This window comes from Lithobates pipiens, unplaced genomic scaffold (genome assembly GCF_037356315.1).
Source record: "Lithobates pipiens isolate NorthernLeopardFrog02 unplaced genomic scaffold, aLitPip1_a1.2 Scaffold_13, whole genome shotgun sequence".
NCBI classification, from domain to species: domain Eukaryota; kingdom Metazoa; phylum Chordata; class Amphibia; order Anura; family Ranidae; genus Lithobates; species Lithobates pipiens.
Genome location: NW_027507718.1, coordinates 332,855,680 through 332,878,442, shown reverse-complemented (window position 1 = coordinate 332,878,442; position 22,763 = coordinate 332,855,680). Strand labels below are relative to the sequence as shown.

At 45.6% G+C, this 22,763-nt stretch overlaps 1 protein-coding gene across 1 annotated transcript in view; it reads right to left on the bottom strand.

Moving 5' to 3' along the window:
- REELD1 (reeler domain containing 1) overlaps nt 1-22,763 on the bottom strand; it is an 81,553-nt gene that overhangs the window by 28,851 nt on the left and 29,939 nt on the right. Inside the window, exons 3-4 of the mRNA XM_077476992.1 lie at nt 17,543-17,765; nt 14,376-14,503 (exon numbers count right to left, since the gene is read on the bottom strand). Coding sequence (XP_077333118.1) covers nt 14,376-14,503; nt 17,543-17,765 — 351 coding nt within the window. The remainder of the gene's footprint in view (nt 1-14,375; nt 14,504-17,542; nt 17,766-22,763) is intronic.

Genomic DNA, 22,763 nt, shown 5'->3' with positions numbered 1-22,763 from the left:
CACTTGGGGAAGGGGGGAGGAGACGTTGATGTCCGTGACATCACCGGATCTCCGATGGAACTCCCTGAAGACTAAACATGTGCATTCGTTTTCGTCCGAATGCATTTTCATCCGAATTTCAGGTATTTTCGTTATCGTTTTGACAAACGATAATGAAAGCACAGAATCCGAAAAACAAAAGATCCAACATAAATAAATGCTTTATTTTCATTTTTATTTGACACAGTTCGATACAGATAGGAGATTCGACGTGACTCTGACAATAACAATCTGTGTCTATTGAACTTGTATCATAACAGTCCATTCAAACAGGGGCAACACGACTTCCAGCGCGACTTTGGGAGGCAACTTGGACACGACTTGAGTGTGAATCACAGCGCAACTTACAACACGACTTTAATGTAAAAAAAAAATGGCATGGGTTCCCCTTCAAAAGCATACCAGGCCCTTCAGGTCTGGCATGGATTTTAAGGGGAACCCCGTGCCAACAAAAAAAATGGTGTGGGGGCCCCCCTCAAAATTCATACCAGACCCTTATCCGAGCACGAAACCTGGCAGGCCACAGGAAAAGAGGGGGGCGATAGAGCGCCCCCCCTTCTGAACTGTACCAGACCACATGCCTCAACATTGGGAGGATGCTTTGGGGTCCCCCCAAAGTACCTTGTCCCTATGTTGATGAGGACAAGGGCCTTATCCCCACAACACTGGCCGGTGGTTGTGGGGGTCTGCGGCAGGGGGCTTATCAGAAGCTGGAAGCCCCCTTTAACAAGGGGACCCCCAAATCCTGGCCTCCACCCCTGCGTGAAATGGTAAGGGGGTAACCATTTCACCAAAAAAGGGACAAAAGTGTTAAAAATGACAGAAGACGGTCTTTGACAAGTCCTTTATTAAAGTCTTCTTTCATCTTCTTTCTTCTGGTCTTCTTCCTTCTTCTTTTCTTCATCCTCAGATTCTTCATCTTCTTCCTTCATCTTCTTCTTCCTCCGATCCGCTTCTCCGGTGTTCTCATCCGGCATCTTCCTCCACGGCATCTCTTCTTCGTTCTCGGGCTGCTCCGTGCAATGGGAGGCTCCCGCTGTGTAACGCTTCTCTTCTTCTGACAGTTCTTATATAACGGAGGGTGGGGCCACCCGGTGACTCCACCCCCCTCTGATGCAAGGAACCATGTGGTTGTGTGCTCGGATAAGGGTCTGGTATGGATTTTGAGGGGGGCCCCCACGCCATTTTTTATTTTCTTTGGCACAGGGTTCCCCTTAATATCCATATCAGACCCAAAGGGCCTGGTATGGAATTTCGAGGGACCCCCACGCATTTTTTTTTCTTAATGCTAACATGACCTGCGTGCAATGCAAATAAACTTAAAAAAAAAAACATAGAAGACGTACCACATTAGAATCCTACTATAGCTTGTAGTCAAAATATTCGACTGGGAATGTATGATTGCAGCATCATACAGTGAGTTTCGTTGCTCCGTCGAATCTTCTTTAAACATTCGACAGACACCATAAGCCTTCAATCGATTAATCAAGGAATTAATCTTTAAAGCGGAGGTCCACCCCAAAGTGGACCTTCCGCTCATTGGAACCCTCCCCCCCTCCGGCGCCACAATTGGCACCTTTCAGGGGGGAGGGGAGTGCAGATACCTGTACAGTACAGGTATCTGCACCCACTTCCGGGATAGCTCTCTGCGGAAAGGGGCGTAGATTACGCCCCTTTCCGCAAGAGCCCGCCCCTTTCCGCAAGTGCCCCGCTGCCTGCTGGGAAACACACAGATCCCAGAGGCAGCGGGGACCATCCTTATTGCGCAGCGCGATTCGCGCATGCGCAGTAGGGAACCGGGAAATGAAGCCGAAAGGCTCCATTTCCTGATTCCCATACCCAAGATGGCGGCGGCAGCACCCGAGAGACGATCTAGAGATCGGCTTCGGGTGCCGACATCGCGGGCGCGCTGGACAGGTAAGTGTCACTATTTTAAAAGTCAGCAGCTGCAGTATTTGTAGCTGCTGGCTTTTAAAAAAAAACGCGGAGCCCCGGCGGACTCCCGCTTTAATTTCCACAGCCCTAAAATCAAATGAATATTTGGTGTGACCATCCTTTGGCTTCAAACCAATGATGATCTGGACCCCACAGAGCCCTGATCTGAATATACAGTGCCTTTGCGAAAGTATTCGGCCCCCTTGAACTTTTCAACCTTTTGCCACATTTCAAGTTTCAAACATAAAGATATAAAATTTTTATTTTTTGTGAAGAATCACCAACAAGTGGGACACAATTGTGAAGTGGAACGAAATCTATTGGATTTTTGAAACTTTTTTTAATTAATAAAAAAATGAAAAGTGGGGCGTGCAAAATTATTCGGCCCCCTTGCGTTAATACTTTGTAGAGCCACCTTTTGCTGCGATTACAGCTGCAAGTCGCTTGGGGTATGTCTCTATCAGTTTTGCACATCAAGAGACTGAAATTCTTGCCCATTCTTCCTTGCAAAACAGCTCGAGCTCAGTGAGGTTGGATGGAGAGCGTTTGTGAACAGCAGTTTTCAGCTCTTTCCACAGATTCTCGATTGGATTCAGGTCTGGACTTTGACTTGCCCATTCTAACACCTGGATACGTTTATTTGTGAACCATTCCTTTGTAGATTTTGCTGTATGTTTGGGATCATTGTCTTGTTGGAAGATAAATCTCCATCCCAGTTTCAGGTCTTTTGCAGACTCCAACAGGTTTTTATCCAGAATGGTCCTGTATTTGGCTGCATCCATCTTCCCCTCAATTTTAACCATCTTCCCTGTCCCTGCTGAAGAAAAGCAGTCCCAAATCAATGATGCTGCTAGTGATGGCCGAACGGTTCGCCCGGCGATCGTTTCGCGGCGAATTTCGGCTGTTCGCAGTCCGCCCATTCGGCGGACTATTGGCGCCGTTCGCCCGGCAGACTTCCGCGTTTACTGTGTAAAAGAACTTTGACCTATGATGACACATCCATCATGGGGTACAGGACAGCCAATTGAGACATTACAGCACATGGACACTTGGACATTCCCCCTAACTTATAAATACACCCGATCTGGCGGCCATTTTACATTCTTTCTTCTGTCACTATAGGGAGAGGTTGCTGTGTGGAGCAGGGAGAGATTACAGTGACCCAAATCGCTAGCTATTTGGTACACAAAAGTTCTTTTCAGGACTGGTATAGGTGTTAGGTGTAGTTCAGGATAGGCAGTGCTGTGCTAGTGATTGTTGCAGCAGCCTGAGTGTCTTTTGTCAGTTTAGAGAAAGGGACAGGACGGTGTGTGCTGCAGGGACAGCCAGTTTAGTCATTAGCTGTTACTATCAGGTCCACAAAAGTGCTATTTCAATTATTGTTCCAGTAGCCTCTATTTTGTCAGTTTATATAGGGACAGGCAGGAAGCAGTGTGTGAGGCAGTGAGGGTCAGTTTAATCAGTAGCTGTTACTATTAGTTCCACAAAGGTTCTTTTCAGGACTGGTATCAGTGGTATGGTAATAGGCTTGTACACGTATAATATTCTTTCTTCCAAATATAGAAAGAATATTATACTTGACTGCTGCCCTTCTGCTGCAGTCTGCTAATCATTCACAACCCACTTGTTCCACAAAGTTCCTTATAAGGACTGGTAACTTGGTCTGTCTAGGGTGCTACAGTACATAGGGTTGAGTGAGGTACAGTCTGCCATTCTATAAGGACTGGTATCGGTCCACAATACATAGGGTTGAGGTGCACTACTGCTGACCGCTGCCCTATACTGCAGCAGTCCTTCATCAGTATAGGGACTGACGTACAGTCTGCTAATCCCTCACACACAACCTACTTGGTCCACAAAGGTCCTTATAAGGACTGGTAAGGTATAGGGTACTACAGTACATAGGGTTGAGTGAGGTACAGTCTGCCATTCTATAAGGACTGGTATCGGTCTACAATACATAGGGTTGAGATGCACTATTGCTGACCGCTGCCCTATACTGCAGCAGTCCTTCATCGGTATAGGGACTGACGTACAGTCTGCTAATCACTCACACATAACCTACTTGGTCCACAAAAGTCCTTATAAGGACTGGTAACTTGGTCTGTCTAGGGTGCTACAGTACATAGGGTTGAGTGAGGTACAGTCTGCCATTCTATAAGGACTGGTATCGGTCCACAATACATAGGGTTGAGGTGCACTACTGCTGACCGCTGCCCTATACTGCAGCATTCCTTCATCGGTATAGGGACTGACGTACAGTCTGCTAATCACTCACACATAACCTACTTGGTCCACAAAAGTCCTTATAAGGACTGGTAACTTGGTCTGTCTAGGGTGCTACAGTACATAGGGTTGAGTGAGGTACAGTCTGCCATTCTATAAGGACTGGTATCGGTCCACAATACATAGGGTTGAGGTGCACTACTGCTGACCACTGCCCTATACTGCAGCAGTCCTTCATCGGTATAGAGACTGAGAGTTTTGTCACAGGGTCATTTAAAAAATGACAGGTAGAGGAAGAGGCAGGCCCTTACGCAGGGGTGGTAGGGGTAGGGCAGGAGCAACAGGCTTGAGCCAAAGTGGGAAGTTGCAGAAGGTGCGTTCAATTACTTTAAAGGACGCACCAGACTTGGTTGAGTGGCTCGCTCAACCTTACTCTTCTGCACCCTCCTCATCCTCTCGATCTGCACCCTCTTCTTCACTCTCTGCTATGTGCACCCCAAAGACACTAGCACCAACAACACCACCACCACTACCACATACCTTCCGCTTGAGTCACAGGAATTATTTTCCGATCCATATCAAGACATTTCTGATGCGCAGCCACTCTTGGTATTGGATCAGGAAGAGGAGGCAGCAACAACCGCTACTCAGCAGTCTGACGACAGTACCCAGATCAGCCCAAGGAGGAGGTTGGTCCCCGGTGTTGCTGCCTACTCCGAGATTTCTACTTATAGCGGTGGGGAAGGTGACGTTGATGATGACGTGTCTAGTGATGTCACGTGGGTGCCCACAAGAGAGGAAGAGGAGGGGAGTTCAGAGGGAGATATGGACCAGCCGATAGGGAGGAGAAGCAGGAATAACTTACATTGCACAGCAGGGACAAAGCAGACTGCAAATGTATCAGGAGCGAGTCATCGACCATGTACGGTCACATCTGGCGCTCCCAGGACACCGGCACATGGCTCCGCAGTGTGGGCTTTTTTTAACGTGTCCGCTGCTGACAATAGCGTTGCCATCTGCAATCTGTGCAGTCAACGCATTAGTCGCGGTAAGCCCAACACTCACCTAGGGACGACCGCCTTAAGAAGGCACATGAGCAGCCATCACTGAGCCGAGTAAGAGCAACGGAACACACAAAGCCACACTGCAGGCTCTCACCATCCAGCCTCGTCTTCTACTTCTCCTTCTCCTCTCTCCTCACAATTGTCCTCCACTCCACCTTCCATCACGCCAAGCTCACGTTTTTCTGCAAAAAGGCAGGCTTCCGTGGGCCTAATGTTCGAGCGTAAAAAAATTATGACGCCGGATAACCCTCTTGCCCAACGGTTGACGGCTGGCTTGTCAGAACTCATAGCCCGCCAACTACTGCCTTATAAACTGGTGGACTCGGAGGCCTTTTGCAAATTTGTGGCCATTGGAACACCACAATGGAAGGTCCCAGGAAGGAAGTATTTCTCAGAGAAGGGCATCCCAGAGCTATATGGCCATGTTCAGCGGCAAGTGAATGTATCTCTGGCACACAGTGTCGGTGCCAAGATACATCTGACCACAGACACGTGGTCTAGCAAACACGGGCAGGGAAGGTATATAACTTTTACTGCCCACTGGGTGAACCTTCTGACGGCCGTCAAGCATGTAACCCGTGGCACCCGTGTAGATTTGGTTTTACCGCCACGGATTGCATGCAGGGCTGACTCTTCTTCTCCTCCTCCTCCTACTCCATCCTCCTCCCTCTCCTCCTCAGCTGACTCCTCCTTTTCCGCTGCTAGCGTCTCTTCCGCTGCGCCACCCAAGCTCCCCAGAACCTATTCGACATGCCAGGTGAGACGTTGCCATGCCGTGCTGCGTCTGTTGTGCCTGGAAGCCAAGAGCCACACTGGCCCGGCACTCCTTTCAGCTTTGCGTTCACAGGCAGATCAGTGGCTAACACCGCTCAATTTGACAGTTGGTAAAGTGGTGTGTGACAATGGTGCCAATCTGCTTAGCGCATTGAAACAGGGCAAAATCACGCACGTGCCATGCATGGCACATGTCTTAAACTTGGTTGTGCAGCGATTCGTTGTCAAATACCCTGGGGTCCAGGACATCTTGCGGCAGGCAAGGAAAATCTCAGCCCATTTCAGAAGATCTTACACAGCCATGGCTCGCCTTGCTGACATTCAGCGGCGACACAATCTGCCGGTCAGACGTCTTATTTGCGATTGCCCGACGCGATGGAACTCAACCTTCTATATGCTTGATAGGCTGCTCCAGCAGAAACGTGCAGTTAACGTCTACCTGTATGAACTCTGCGGCAGAACCGGTTCTGGGGAGCTGGGGTTTTTTTCACCGCGCCAGTGGCTGCTCATGCGCGACGCATGCAGACTTCTGCGCCCATTTGAGGAGATCACCAAACTGGTCAGTCGCAGCCATGGCACCATCAGTGACATGGTACCTTATGCCTTCTTTATGGAGCGTGCATTGCGTTGTGTCATTGATCAAGCTGTGGAGGAGCAGGAGTGGGAAGATGAGGAAGTCGCAATGCTGGATGAATTCCCAGGGGGGGCTACTCTAGCTGAGACAAGTCAACAACAGGAGTCTGAAGAGGAGTCAGAGGAGGATGGTGCCGGGGCGGATGAGGAGGAGCAAGAAGAGCATGCTTTAAACCATTCTGGGATCCCTGTTGTGCGTGGATGGGGAGAGGAGAATGAAGAGGGCGACATTATCCTGGATGATGAGCAGGAGCCAGGCCACCACACCGCTTCCAGTTTAGTGCAAATGGGGGCCTTCATGCTCCAGTGTTTTAATAGGGACCCCCGTATAAAAAGCATAAGGGTCAAGGACCAGTACTGGGTGGCAACGTACTTAGACCCCCGCTACAAACACAAAATGGCGGAAATGTTACCGCCGTCACAGAGGGCTGTCAGAATGCAGCACTTCCAGGCCTTGCCTCGAGAAATGCTGCATTCTGCTTTTGCGTGCGCTGACAGAGGAGCAATTCCCACTCCCAGAGAAGGAGTTGCAGGTACCAATCCAACAGCGCCTGCAAGAAGAGGCCGGTTTGAAGATGTGTTGGTGACTTCGGATATGAGGTCATTCTTTCAGCCGACCCATCGACAGGTGTCATCCGGATCCAGCATCAGGGAACGCCTAGACCGTCAGGTGTCCGACTACATCGGGTTAACGGCCGATGTGGACGCTCTGAGGAGTGATGAACCCCTGGACTACTGGGTGGGCAGGCCTGACCTCTGGCCAGAGCTTGCCCAATTTGCAATCGAACTGTTGGCTTGCCCCTCATCCAGTGTCCTGTCCGAAAGGACGTTCAGCGCAGCAGGGGGGATCGTGACCGATAAGCGTACTCGCCTAGCTCACGACAGTGTTAACTACCTCACATTTCTAAAAATAAATGAGGCATGGATCTCGGAGGAATTCAACACATGTGACCAGTAGACCATGTATATGTCTATAAACAATTTTTTGAATCGAGCACAGACACTTTCTTTCTTCATTTGGCTCACTTCCTTGTCCAAAAAAAGCACACCATACTATATGCCCGTACCCTCCTCTTTGAAGAGGTTGAGCGGTGTCATATTTCTACTGGGGCTGCTTATTATGAGGGGCTCCCACCATCCCTGTGCTGTGCTGACATCCTCCTGGGGCTGTACCTCTGCTGTGCATATTATGAGGGGCTCCCACCATCCCTGTGCTGTGCTGACTTCCTCCTGGGGCTGTACCTCTGCTGTGCATATTTTGAGGTGCTCCCACCATCCCTGTGCTATGCTCATTATGAGGGGCTCCCACCATCCCTGTGCTGTGCTGACTTACTCCTGGGGCTGCTTATTATGAGGGGCTCCCACCATCTCTGTGCTATGCTGACATCCTCCTGGGGCTGCTTATTATGAGGGGCTCCCACCATCCCTGTGCTATGCTCATTATGAGGGGCTCCCACTATCCCTGTGCTGTGCTGACTTACTCCTGGGGCTGCTTATTATGAGGGACTCCCACCATCCCTGTGCTATGCTGACATCCTCCTGGGGCTGCTTATTATGAGGGGCTCCCACCATCCCTGTGCTATGCTCATTATGAGGGGCTCCCACCATCCCTGTGCTGTGCTGACTTACTCCTGGGGCTGCTTATTATGAGGGGCTCCCACCATCCCTGTGCTATGCTGACATCCTCCTGGGGCTGCTAATTATGAGGGGCTCCCACCATCCCTGTGCTATGCTGACATCCTCCTGGGGCTGCTTATTATGAGGGGCTCCCACATCCCTGTGCTATGCTCATTATGAGGGGCTCCCACCATCCCAGTGCTATGCTCATTATGAGGGGCTCCCACCATCCCTGTGCTATGCTGACCTCCTGGGGCTGCTTACAGTGCAGGTGTCAGTGCTGTATATCACGGTGCTGGTGTGAGTGCTTTATGTCATGCTGCTGATGTCAGTGCTCTCTATCACGGTGCTGCTGTCAGTGCTGTATATCACGGTGCTGGTGTGAGTGCTTTATGTCACGCTGCTGATGTCAGTGCTCTCTATCACGGTGCTGTTGTCAGATCACTCTATCACGGTGCAGGTGTCATTGCTGTATGTCACGCTGCTGATGTCACTGCTCTCTATCACGGTGCTGGTGTCAGATGACTCTATCACGGTGCAGGTGTCATTGCTGTATGTCACGCTGCTGGTGATCATCTCCTGCACCCTCTTCTTTGCCTACCCTGGTCCCTGACCTTCCCTCTCCTCCATTGCCTTCATGCGCTCCACAGTCCTGAATTGTCACAACAATTTCCCATATAAAAAAAGAATGCTTGTAGTTGTCGATCCGAGATTCACCTCATACATGTGTTATGTCATTGGCCATGTGGTGGGACTATGTTTGCACAGCTATTAATCATTTTGTGGCTGCAAATTTGACCTGTAGGTTTGCGAAGTTCGCCTCCCATTGAAGTCAATGGGGCCCGCCGCGAACGTTCCGGTTCGCGAACTATCGGCCGCGTTCGCAGTCCGCGTTCGCGAAACGTCCCGTCGGAAGTTCGTCCATCACTAGATGCTGCCACCACCATGTTTGACAGTGGGGATGGTGTGTTGAGGGTGATGAGCTGTGTTACTTTTATGCCAAACATATCGTTTTGCATTGTGGGCAAAAAGTTCGATTTTGGTTTCATCTGACCAGAGCACCTTCTTCCACATGTTTGGTGTGTCTCCCAGGTGGCTTGTGGCAAACTTTAGACGAGACTTTTTATGGATATCTTTGAGAAATGGCTTTCTTCTTGCCACTCTTCCATAAAAGCCAGATTTGTGCAGTGTACGACTGATTGTTGTCCTATGGACAGACTCTCCCACCTCAGCTGTAGTTCTCTGCAGTTCATCCAGAGTGATCATGGGCCCCTTGGCTGCATCTCTGATCAGTCTTCTCCTTGTCTGAGCTGAAAGTTTAGAGGGACGGCCAGGTCTTGGTAGATTTGCAGTGGTCTGATACTCCTTCCATTTCAAAATGATCGCTTGCACAGTGCTCCTTGGGATGTTTAAAGCTTGGGAAATCTTTTTGTATCCAAATCCGGCTTTAAACTTCTCCACAACAGTATTACGGACCTGCCTGGTGTGTTCCTTGGTCTTCATGATGCTCTCTGCGCTTTCAACAGAACCCTGAGACTATCACAGAGCAGGTGCATTTATACAGAGACTTGATTACACACAGGTGGATTCTATTTATCACCATCAGTCCTTTAGGACAACATTGGATCATTCAGAGATCCTCGCTGAACTTCTGGAGTGAGTTTGCTGCACTGAAAGTAAAGGGGCCGAATAATTTTGCACGCACCACTTTTCAGTTTTTTATTTGCTAAAAAAGTTTAAAATATCCAATAGATTTCGTTCCACTTCACAATTGTGTCCCACTTGTTGGTGATTCTTCACAAAAAATAAAAAATTTATATCTTTATGTTTGAAGCCTGAAATGTGGCAAAAGGTTGAAAAGTTCAAGGGGGCCGAATACTTTTGCAAGGCACTGTAGTGTCTGTTTGGGATTACATGAAGAGACAGAAAGATTTGAGGATGCCTACATCCACAGAAGAATTTGGGGTAGGAGGTTTTTTAACAATCTACCTGCTGAGTTCCTTAACAAACTGTGTGAAGAACTGAAAAATGTATGCTGTTTTGAAGATAAAGGGTGGTCACACCAAATATTGATTTGCTTTGGATTTTTTCTTCTGTACATTTACTTTCCATTTTGTTTAGTGATAAAAATAAACTATTAACACTTCTATTTCTGAAAGCTTTCTTAATTTACAGCATTTTTTCCACACCTGCCTAAAACGTTTGCACAGTACAGTATACCAGTGAATGATTGATCTTGATATAATAATCCAATAATCTACAATTCTTTCTTTAGTTTTTGCAATATTAAGTATTAAAGTAGCATTCCAGTCAAATTCTAACTATACCTAAACCTGTGCCCACCCCCGTTCTAAGCTTATTCTAACAACCCTGTACAGGGTCGTCTTTAATATTGATTGGGACCTGGGCAAAACCTTTCTTGGGGGCCCCCTCCCCATGCAGTTTCGCTCTCCACCTGCTCTGAGACATACAATAAATAGCAGTTAGACTCAAAATCAGTTTGCTGAATCAGATCAGGCAGCTATTGCGATTGGTTGCCAGAGGTTTCAGTGTACCAGTACCACTCACTGACTGGTTGCTAGAGGTTACAGAACACATTACAGCTCACTGGCTAGTTGCTAGAGGTTACAGCACATGATTTCTGCTTGTTGATTGGTTGCTAGTGATTACTGTGAATATGACCTCAGGGGGGCATGATATACACATATCATTGCCGCCGGCCGCCTCTATTTACATATGAATGCTGGTAATTTGCATGTAAACACAGGGTCTCCAGGTGAGTCATCTGGGACTCAAAACAGAACTAAAACCTCAAGGGGCGAGCAAATTTAAACCAGGATAGTTGGCAAGTATGAAGCAACTGCTTTGGGCCCCACAACAATGACAGGGCCCAGGGCAGCTGCCCCTTTTGCCCTGCCTTAAAAACGGCCCTGACCCTGTAAAGGAAAGATCTCTGTCCTTTTCTATTCTGAAGGTGTTACCGTCTGGTCACAAGATCTCTCTAGTGGCCGGCTTCGGTGAATAGGAGAGATTCCTGACAATGGCTGCAGAGCCTGGGCGATGATGTCACCCATAGGCTTACTATGGGGCATCTGCTTCAGCTTTCCCTCCTCTACACTGTCGGGGCTGTGACTGGACTGCAGTGCCCTCAGCATACAGTGAAGTGCTGATTTTGTACGTTTGCCCACTGACAAAGAAATGATCAGTCTATAATTTTAATGGTAGGTTTATTTTAATAGTGAGAGACAGAACAACAAGAATATCCTGAAAAATGCATTTAAAAAAAGTCCTAAATTGATTTGCATATTCGTGAGTGAAATATGTATTTCATCTCCTTTCAGTCAGCAACATTTCTGGCTCCCAGGTGTCTTCTATACAGGCAACAAACTGAGATTAGATTAATCTCAGCTTGTTACCTGTATAAAAGAAACCTGTCCACAAAACCACTCAATCAGATTCCAATCTCTCCACCATGGCCAAGACCAAAGAGCTGTCCAAAGGATGGCAGGGACAAGATTGTAGACTTACATAAGGCTGGAGTGGCCTACAAGACCATCGCCAAGCAGCTTAGTGAGAGGGTGACAACAGTTGGTGCGATTATTTGCAAATGGAAGAAACACAAAATAGCTGTCACTCTCCCTAGGTCTGGGGCCCCATGCAAGATCTCACCTTGTGGAGTTTCAATGATAATGAGAACAGTGAGTAATCAGCACAGAACTACACGGGAGAATCTTGTCAATGATCTCAATGCAGCTGGGACCATAGTCACCAAGAAAATAATTGGTAACACACTAGACCATTATGGACTGAAATCCTGCAAGGTCCCCCTGCTCAAGAAAGCACACATACAGGCCCGTCTGAAGTTTGCTAATGAACATCTAAATGATTCAGATGAGAACTGGGTAAAAGTGTTGTGGTCAGATGAGACTAAAATCAAGCTCTTTGGCATCAACTCAATTTGCCATGTTTGGAGGAGGAGGAACACCGCCTATGACCCCAAGAACACCATCCTCCCTGTCAAACGTGGAGGTGGAAACATTATGCTTTGGCGTTGTTTTTCTGCTAAGGGGACAGGACAACTTCACTGCATCAAAGGGACGATGGACAGGGCCATGTATCGTCAAATCTTGGATGAGAACCTCCTTCCCTCAGCCAGGGCTTTGAAGATGGGTCAGGGATGGGTATTCCAGCATGACAATGACCCAAAACACACGACCAAGGCAACAAAAGAGTGGCTCAAGAACAAGCACATTAAGGTTCTGGAGAGGCCTAGCCAGTCTCCAGACCTTAATCCCATAGTAAATGACCTCTGTGATTGCCAACAAGGGTTTTGCCACCAAGTACTAAGTCATGTTTTGAGAAGGGGTCAAATACTTATTTAATTTAATAAAACGCAAATAAATTTATAACTTCTTTTAAAATGTTTTTTTTTTTTTAGGATATTTTTGTTGTTATTCTGTCTCTCACTGTTAAAAAAAACATACCATTAAAATTATAAACTGATAATTTCTTTCAGTCAGTGAGCAAACATGCAAAATCAGCAGGGGATCAAATACTTTTTTCCCTCACTGTAGGTAAGTATAGACATCTTTCCTTTCACAAAGTAGTTATAATGGGCTTAGAATCGGGGTGGGGGTAGATTTAGATACAGTTATGATTTAAATGGAATGCTACTTTAAATCATTTTCTGTACACCACTTCACCAAATGTTGAATTTTCTGCCTATAAGCTGTCTTACCATTATCTCGTATAAGTCCAACTAAAGCGATGTCATCAGCAAACTACATTACTATACTATAGCATTTGACGCATGTATGTGAGTAGTCTTTTTTGCACTGCTTATTCCATTACCCCCCCCCCCCCCCCCAACCCCCACGCCCCAGTCTTGCAATGGCAGAAAGTACTAATCCTTTAATTATTTAAAAAATGGCTTTTGAAATTACAATAGCAAAATAAAGTTTATATGGGATTTTAGTGATCAAATTCACATATACATTAAATGATATACATTAAAGGATATCTTCACCCTCAATAGGATGTTGCCTCCCCTCCACCCCTCATCCTCTCCGCTGTGCAAATTGGGCCTAGGCAAATGACGTGCACTTTTCCCGCTGTGCCTCCTGGGATATGTAAATCACATATCCCAGAATGCATAGTCCTTCATTAAAGCGGTAGTAAACCCGCTATTTTTTAAAAAATTTTTAACACCTGCAAAGCAAAAGGCATAATGAGCTAGTATGCACCGCATACTAGCTCATTATGAAATACTTACCTTAGAACGAGGCCCCGACATCTGGCACGATCCATGTCAGCTCCCTCGGCGTTTCTTCCGAGTATCGCGGCTCCGGCGCTGTGAGTGGCCGGAGCCGCGATATCATCACTCCCGCGCATGCGCGCGGGAGATTTCTTTCTGCCCGCTGGCCACTGCCGGATTTTCAGGCCGAGAATCCCCTCGTGCGCATGCGCCGCTGCAGTCAGCGGCGCATACCGAGGGGAATATCTCCTAAACCGTACAGGTTTAGGAGATATTTTTTTTACCTACAGGTAAGCCTTATTATAGGCTTTCCTGTAGGTAAAAGTTACAAAAAAGGGTATACAACCACTTTAAGAAAGGAGAAGAGCTGGCAACTACCCAATGATGTCACCCAAGAAGATGGTGGCACGCAAACAAGCCAATGGGGAATTGGGGCAGGTAAACAAGTGGATCTCAGCAGGACAATAATTGATCCTCTGGGTGGGTGAGTACCTTAAATGTGCAGGAAGAGTGGGAGGGTGGAGATCCACTTTAATTCATCAGTAGGTTTCATAATCTATGGTCATGTACAGATTTGTGCTCATGTGTTTTATATGCCAGAGCTGCTCTTACAAAACTATTGCTGTAACTTTTTGCATTATAAATATAAGTTAAAGTAGCTTCTATATTATATTGACAAAAGTATACTAATTCATGATCAGATAGAAAATTAATTACGGTAGCATCATACAATGCAAAGATACATTGTCAGAAGTTATTCTAATATAACATTTTGCTATGAAATTGTAACTTTTATGCATAATGATATAGTTACTTTTACTGACTTAACTTACCAAGAACTGAAGTTGTTTCCATATCTGAGATTTCTGAGATCTCTGAAGTCGTCCTCAGCGTGTGACCAGACACAATGGCAGACTCAATTCGTGCCCAGTAAACAAAGTATGACTGAACTACTGATACACTGTTAAGGAGAGGAACAACAATTGTAATTCTCTCAGTTCTTTTGCAGACAACTGACCTGTGTGACTTAAAAAGAACTTTATAAAATAAAAAATTGTATCCTTGGGCGGTGAATGTGTATTTCCTGCCTATGATACAAAAATGATGCCTACCTTCTGATATTTAGATCTAGGTCAAATAAAAACGCTTACATTTAGTTAACAGCCAAATACACACATGAAATATAAGCATGGGAGACGTCTCACCTGCTAAACAATTCTCAGAGCAAGAGACCTAATTTTAATCTGCTGCTATTAAAGTGGCTGTAAACCCTTACAACCAACTTTGACCTACAGGTAAGCCTAGATTAAGGCTTACCTGTAGATCCAAGAAATATCTCCTAAACCTACACAGTTTAGGAGATATTTGCTGAAAGACAGGCACCGCTGTCTACGGCGCATGCGCCGTAGAAAGCAGCGCGCAGGTGCACTGAGCGCATCACGGTCAACGGCTATATGCCGCGAGTGGCGGCTCCCATGCGCATGCGCGGGAGTGACGTCATCGCGGCTTCGTCGAATGACAGCGGCGGAGCGGTGAGACCAACCGAGAAGATGAATGCGCCGGACTACAGGGGACAGCGGTGACTTCGCTGGCTCCTGTGTCAGGTAAGTGACACATAATGGGCTACTATGTGATGCATAGTAGTCCATTATGCTTTACCTTTGCAGGGAATGTAAGAGGAAGTAAACCCATCAGGGTTTACTTCCTCTTTAACAATATTTCATGTATGATTAAAGGTGCCCTTAGAGCAGGGATATGCAATTAGCGGACCTCCAGCTGTTGCAAAACTACAAGTCCCATCATGCCTCTGCCTCTTGGTGTCATGCCTGTGGCTGTCAGAGTCTTGCTATGCCTCCTGGGACTTGTAGTTCTGCAACAGCTGGAGGTCCGCTAATTGCTTATCCTTGCCTTAGAGGGACAATCTTTTTCTCACCTAGACCAGACCTTTTACCACCTACCCATCACAGCTGGTTTGGATGCTGCCCCCAAGTCATGCACACACAGAGAGACCAGAGATCACCAAACAAACAAAGGAAATGATCCCCTTTCCCTTACAGTTCTGTAGCCTTTTTTACCGAAAAATGTACAAGGCATCGTCAAACCTCTACTCAAGAAACCAAACCTGGACCCTCAGGATCCAAACAACCGTAGGCCAATTACAAGCCTCAACACCATTTCTAAGATCATGGAGAAAGCTGTACTACATCAGCTACAACTTCACCTGGATACTCACAAACTCCTGGACCCGCTGCAATCAGGCTTCCGCCCGAGTCATGGAACAGAAACAGCTCTCCTCAAGATTTGGGATGACGCCCTCGAAGCAGCAGATGACGGAGAGCCGTGTCTCCTCGTACTGCTAGACCTAAGTGCAGCGTTTGATACAGTAGATCAAAATACTCTACTCGTCCGCCTCACAGAAGTAGCCGGAGTCCAAGACATAGATCTCCAATGGTTCGCGTCCTTCCTAGGAAATCGGTCACAGACAGTGAAACTAGGAAAATTCCTCTCCGAAACTCGGGCAATCACCTGCGGAGTCCCTCAAGGCTCTCCGTTGTCACCCGTTCTCTTCAACATTTACATTCGCCCACTCCTTCAAATCATCAGATGCTCAGATCTCTGCTTCCACTCTTACGCTGACGACACGCAACTTTATTTCCGGATCAATGGAAAAAAAGATCACCAACAACAACTTGAAAACTGCCTCAAATCAATAGAGGACTGGATGACCACCAACTCCCTCCAGCTGAACCAATCAAAGACAGAGCTTCTTATCTTACACCCAAATCATAAGCCCGCAATCAAAACCTCCTGGTCTCCACCAACCGTCTTTGGGCAGACTATCTCCCCAAAGACCAAAGCGAAGAGTCTCGGGGTTATTTTAGACGCACAAATGTCAATGGATGCGCAAATAGGATCTGTAGTCAGTCGATCTCACCATCTGCTGCGCATGCTTCGCAGACTCATCCCTTTTATCCCAAAGAATGACAAAGCAGTGGTAGTTGGAACAATCATTAATTCACGACTGGACTACGCAAACTCGCTTTACATAGGATTACCACAATATCAACTTGCGCGATTACAACTGATCCAAAACACGGCGGCAAGGCTGATAACAGGAAAAAAACCCTGGGAATCCATTTCTCCTTCACTGAGGAGCTTACATTGGCTAACCGTAAAAAATCGGATCACGTTCAAGACCCTTTGCCTCACCCACAAATGCGTGCATAGAGAAGCTCCGCAATACCTAATGGAGAAAATAAATCATTACACACCAAACCGCAGTCTTCGATCAGCCAACAAAAACCTCCTCCTCGTGCCCAAAGCCCGGTATAAATCCAAGGGTGATCGGAGATTCGCTGTCCAAGGGCCTCGGCTATGGAATGCTCTACCAATCAACATCCGCCTGGAAGAAAATCACCTGGCTTTTAGGAAAAAACTCAAGACCTTCCTCTTTTAGCAGATGATCAAAGCTCGCCACAGCGCCTAGAGGCGATTCAGTTCGCATTGTGCGCTATACAAGTATTTCATTCATTCATTCATTCATAAATGGGAAGTAAAATAAGGGAAAAGAAATAACAATTTGTAAATGTTGAGGTTTTCTGGTGCCCCCTTGGCCTGCTGCCATAGACATTGGCCCACGGTCAGCCCAGCTAATGGCCTCACTTTTCACTGTAGATAATCTTGCTAGTAATATTTTTGTTCTCGATAAAATGTAGTTTGTTGTACATTAATTCTTTTAAATAGTTTAAATATGTAAAACAGGTTCACTGCAATGTGTGATTGGAAAAACCATTTAACATATTTCTGCACACAAAATAAAAAAAATCATCAATTTTAGAACAAAATGATATAAGGTAAGCACATCATTATAATGTTTTACGGCAGACTTTTGAAAAAAAAAAGAACAAATAGTTTCTTCATTAGGTACTAAATTATTTTTAGATGCCTATAAACTACAGGAAAACATTTCTTAAACTGAGAGTGCTTCAGGAACACTCACAAGAATTTAATGTCTCCAACTTGCTGATCGGGTGACTTCCACACAAAAGACAGATTTCTTTTCAAGGACTTGTCTGAATGGGTCACTGTGTCTCCATCTTCAAAGCAGCGCAGTAGCTTAGAGCCAGGTGGAATAAACACAAAGGATCCAGCAACTTGGTCATTCAATACTCTACGAGCTTGGAGGAAAAAGCCCATAAAATCCCTGGTGCTTCTTACTGTTACTGCCAAAGGAAAAGGAAAAAAGGAAATATACATTCAAACATGCACACAGATACACATACTACACACATATACTGTATACATTAACACAAACACACCAATCATTTTTACAGTGTTCAAATCTGGAAAGTTCTAATAGTAAATGAAAAACTCCCACCCACAACTTCACAAGAATGTTGGGAGGGGAGAAAGGAATACAATTGGACTTTAAGTGTGCCACCAAAAAGAGTGCAAACAGTATATGTAAAACGCAATTTTTTAATATAAATATATAAACATGAAACAAATATCTGTTTGCATAATGGCAAACTGGGGGGGGCGGTGGTTGGGAAAAGAGAAAAGAAAGAGAAAAAAAAATCACTAGACACGTGGTAATGTTTTGTTATGGCATAATTTGTGGTGTTGTTTTGTTTGGGTTCATGTTGTGGATGGCTTGCTTGTGTTGGCCTGCTGCTTGTGTGGGAGATGCTCTCCGTTGATCTCCCCCCCTCCCTTCTCTCCCCCATTTGTCTCCGGAGGTGTGCAGGGCTGAGTTTAGCGGCTGGGCCGCCTGTCAGATTCAGCGGAGTGTGTGGTGGGACATTGGCAATGATGTTATGTCCATTTTTTTTGTTCCAAAAATTGTCAGTGCCACTTTCGGAGAGCAGAGCCTACCACTATGCCCATGCATTGCATGTATAAGAGGCAGAGCTGGGGGGGGGGGGGGGTGACCAATGATGGGCAGTTCTTTTTAAGGGATCGCCTGGTCCCTGCTAAATGCTATGGAGCCATTTTGAAAGGGGAAGCTTGCTGTCTAGAAGTGTACTCTAATCAGCGAGATAAACAGGTATGGGAACATGTCTGCGGCTACGGCTTATACTTTATGAAGTAACCAGAATATGGAATGGTTTACACTCAGGTTTTGTCTTTCTTTCTCTTTGTATGTGTATATATATATATATATATATATATATCAGGGCTGGATCTAGCCTATCTGATCTGGGCGTGCAGTAAAAAGATGTAAGGGGCATAGGGGTCAATTCGCTAAGCGTTAAATAACTGGCAAAAGATTCGGTAAAACGGCTTGTGGTAAATCAGTTTTGAAAGTGCAATTCACTAAGAATTTTGCGTTAAATACCGAATGCGGTATTTTTATCGATTTAGCGATAATTACCACATTATTTAACCACTTCAATATAGGACACTTCCCCCCCCCCTTCCTGCCCAAGTCTGTACCCAAACAGAATGTTTATCATTTTATTCCTATAAATAGAGCTTTCTTTTGGTAGTATTTGATCACTTCTGCGGTTTTTATTTTTTGCAAATAAAAAAAGACCAAAAAAAAAAAAAAAAAACGTTTTTACTTTCTATTATAAAATGTTGTAAATAAATAAGTTCTCTTCAGCCTGCAAGGCATTACAGGCAGATTGCAGGTGCAATACCTGGATCCTGCAGACGCTCAGTACACTGTCTGCTCATACCTCCAAAATGGGCAGACAGTTACTTAATGGCAGGAAGAATCAATGGACCATAAGGCCGCGTACACACGGGCGGACTGTTCGCCCAACTTTGTCCGCTGAACAGTGTTTCAGCGGACAGTCGGCTCGTGTGTGGGCTTCAGCGGACAGTTTCAGCGGACAGTCTGACGAACAAAGTTTTTCGGAATTCCCGTAAGACAGTCCGCTGAAACTTGGTTTGAGCGGACAGTCCGCTCGTGTGTAGGCTTGTTCGTCAAACTAAGTTCCGCGCATGCTCAGAAAGGATTTACACGCCGAAGGTTGCATTGCAGTGTATAGGACGTCGTTTTTCGAGTCCCGTCGTACGTGCCGTTCACGTCATCGCGCACGCTTTCAGCGGACTGTTTGTTCATCGTGTGTGGTCAAGTCCGCTCATGCAAATTTTGAGCAGACTGTTTGTCGGATTGTTTGACAAACTAAGTTGGGCGAACAGTCCGCCCGTGTGTACGCGGCCCTAAGAGTGCTTAGTAGCTTAGTAGTATCCTTGCAGTTCACTGAGAACTACAAGCCATCGGCCGCTGTGATTTGTAGTTCAATCATTTATAGCATTCAGTGGATGAATGATCCAGCTGAGTGAGCACAGCCACGCATGGCCGTGCTGTTTTTAAATTCTGACAGCAGGTGCAGGGAGAAGATCCCCTGCCCACTGTCACATGAGAGGAAGCAGGAGCTGGAACATGTTACATGTTCCACCCTAAATATGTAAGGAACATGTCCCAAAGGGGAATTTATCCTTTAACCACTTCAGCCCCAGAAGGATTTACCCCCTTAATGACCAGAGTCAACAGGATTGTGGGAGAGACTATAAAAAGCACAGGGCAGACCAGTCTGAGAGGCCTTGTTTCATGGATCCCATCGGGAGAGCAACCTTCTGTTGCTGTGTGAGGGGATTGCGGCCTACCAAGGGGCACGCAGTCTGCAGCTCCAGCCCAGAGGAACAGAACCCGCATGCTTCCAGAAGGACGCTCTGCAGCAGCGCGGAATGTCATGGAATCGGCCGATTCAACAGGTCAGAGACTGAAAGCAATCACGACACATCTGCAGTCAGGAGAATCGGTTGATCGTTCTTTGGAGGACCGCTGAATGCATACAGGATTGGTGAGGGGGCTTTGCCCAGGAATCTTATTGCTTTCCATGAAACACCACACCTGAACACTGTGCACAGACACCTATTATCTGGATCACATAGAGGAGTGCTATATTACAGCACCAGCTATTTTACATTCCTTCTCATTACATCTACATTGAAGAGGACAAAAGCAAAGCTTTGCTCCTAGAATATTATCGTTTTTTTCTCTTAAAGGGGACATGTCACTGGTGTTTGTATTACTTCATTGTGTGTGTATTGGAGGTACTATAGGCTGGCCTGGGGTTCCCCTTTAGCCATAGTATTCTACATCAATCAATAGCATTTATTCTGTGTATGTTGTTATTATTCTTTTATTGTTGCATAATTATTGACTGTTTTGAGAACTGTTTCAACCAAGTCCTGGATACTTATCCAGGACTTGGCTGACTAATATTACTTTAAACTTTTCTCTGGTCCAAGTAAACTAAAGAGAGCAGAACTGAGTTTGTGTATTATTACTGGGTTATTCTAATAATTACATTGAGGCTGACATATCGGACACTTTTGACTTTTTTGGCATCATTGACATTTATACAATGATCAGAGCTAAAAATAGCCACTGATTACTGTATAAATGTCACTAGCAGGGAAGGGGTTAACACTAGGGGGTGATCAAGAGGTTGAGTGTTCCCTAGGGAGATGTTTCTAACTGTGGGCGGGGGGGGGGGGGGAGACTGACTGATAGTACAGAGAGATCACTGTTCCTGATCACTAGGATCAGCAGATCTCTCTATACTTTCCTGACAGAACCGGGATCTGTCTGTTTACATTGACAGATGTCCATTCTGGCTCTCTGAGGAGCGATCACAGGTCCCCAGAGGACGTCACTGCTGCCTGCCATGCGCGCCCCCTATAGCCCTTAAAGCACCCGCCATACAGCTATGGCGATTCGCGCAGCTGTGCCAACCTGCCACAGTATAATGACGGCGGCTGGTCGGCAAGCAGTTAAAGTCTATAGGAACCAAGTTTTGTAAATTGTATATTAGGATGTGGTACATAAATTTGAACATCTGACATACAAATCTAACTTTTTGAATAGATAATACATGCATGCACTTGCTCATCAATGTTCACATGGAATATACTATGAACCCACAATGTGCACAAACACACATGCATAGACTACATCATATATACAAAGAATATACTAACAAGGGTGTTTTTCTATGTAATGTATGCTCCAGCGCCCATATGTATGCCAGCCGTAGCATGCCTCTACTGTTAGGTTTATCTAACTACTGTTAGCAATTTTACATAGATACATAGATTTCAGTGGTAAACACCTCTATATACACTGCCTTTTCCCAGTGTCAGCATAGTGTGGGGGGTTTTCGGACATGCTGCTTACCTTGGCACGTGCACATTTTATTGCTTTACAAGACAATTGCGATATTTTCCTTTTCTTTTTTTTATGTGTGCCTTCTTTAGTGCATTTTATAAGAACAAAAGATATACAATCAACATTATCAAGGTGTTCAATGAGAAGAGCAAACTTGGACCATGCTGTGTACCTTGAACATTAGTGTATGATCAGTTAGATAGGATCAGCAGTCATGCTCTGTATGCTCATGCAAGTCCACATGCATGATCTAAGAGTACCCTAATGGTTTATCTGTGCTCTTTTTTCAGTTTTGTAATTCAAGCCTGTTTGGGAGAAGTTCTCATAGTTAACACAATGGCCTGTCTTTTACATCATCTTAGACCATCTTCACTCTAATGGCTGCAGATTCCTAATTAAAACTGTCCCTAATGACACGGTGTGCCATTGGCAGTAACTGTGGGTGTAGCTGCCTGATGTTCTTTACTGTCAGAGATCACTACCTGTTCCTAAAGCAAAGATGATTTATTGATTCGGGATGTCCTGAACAATGATGTGTCATCTATATATTTAGCAGAACAAACAGCAAACGTTATTTTTTGCCAACACCTACAGAGCAAATGCCGTCAGATGTTAATTAGCAGTTGGCAGCATTGCTGAGTGAGGAGGTGAACTCATTCGTCTATCATTATATAGGATGCCAGCTGCACAAGTTAATTCAGCAATTTACTAAGCTACATCTTGACCAATGTTTATTCTCATTATGTATATGTATGGGTGAAAGGAGGTCAGCTTGTTTCTGAATATTCATGAAATGCCTCAATTCTATTATTCTATCAAAAGTAAAATATACAGCATACTTTTGCAGATTAGGGATCAAATGAGTTACTGTCATACAGGAAACACTGTTGCATTCCAACAGAATAGTTGATTTGATGTTTTATTAAGGTTAATGTAAAGAAAAAGGAAATAGAAAATTAAAACTGTTGTTTGCCCCAAACAATCAGTCAAACTCCATTAATATTTTACTAGTGCTGGTCTGAGAATGATGGCTGTC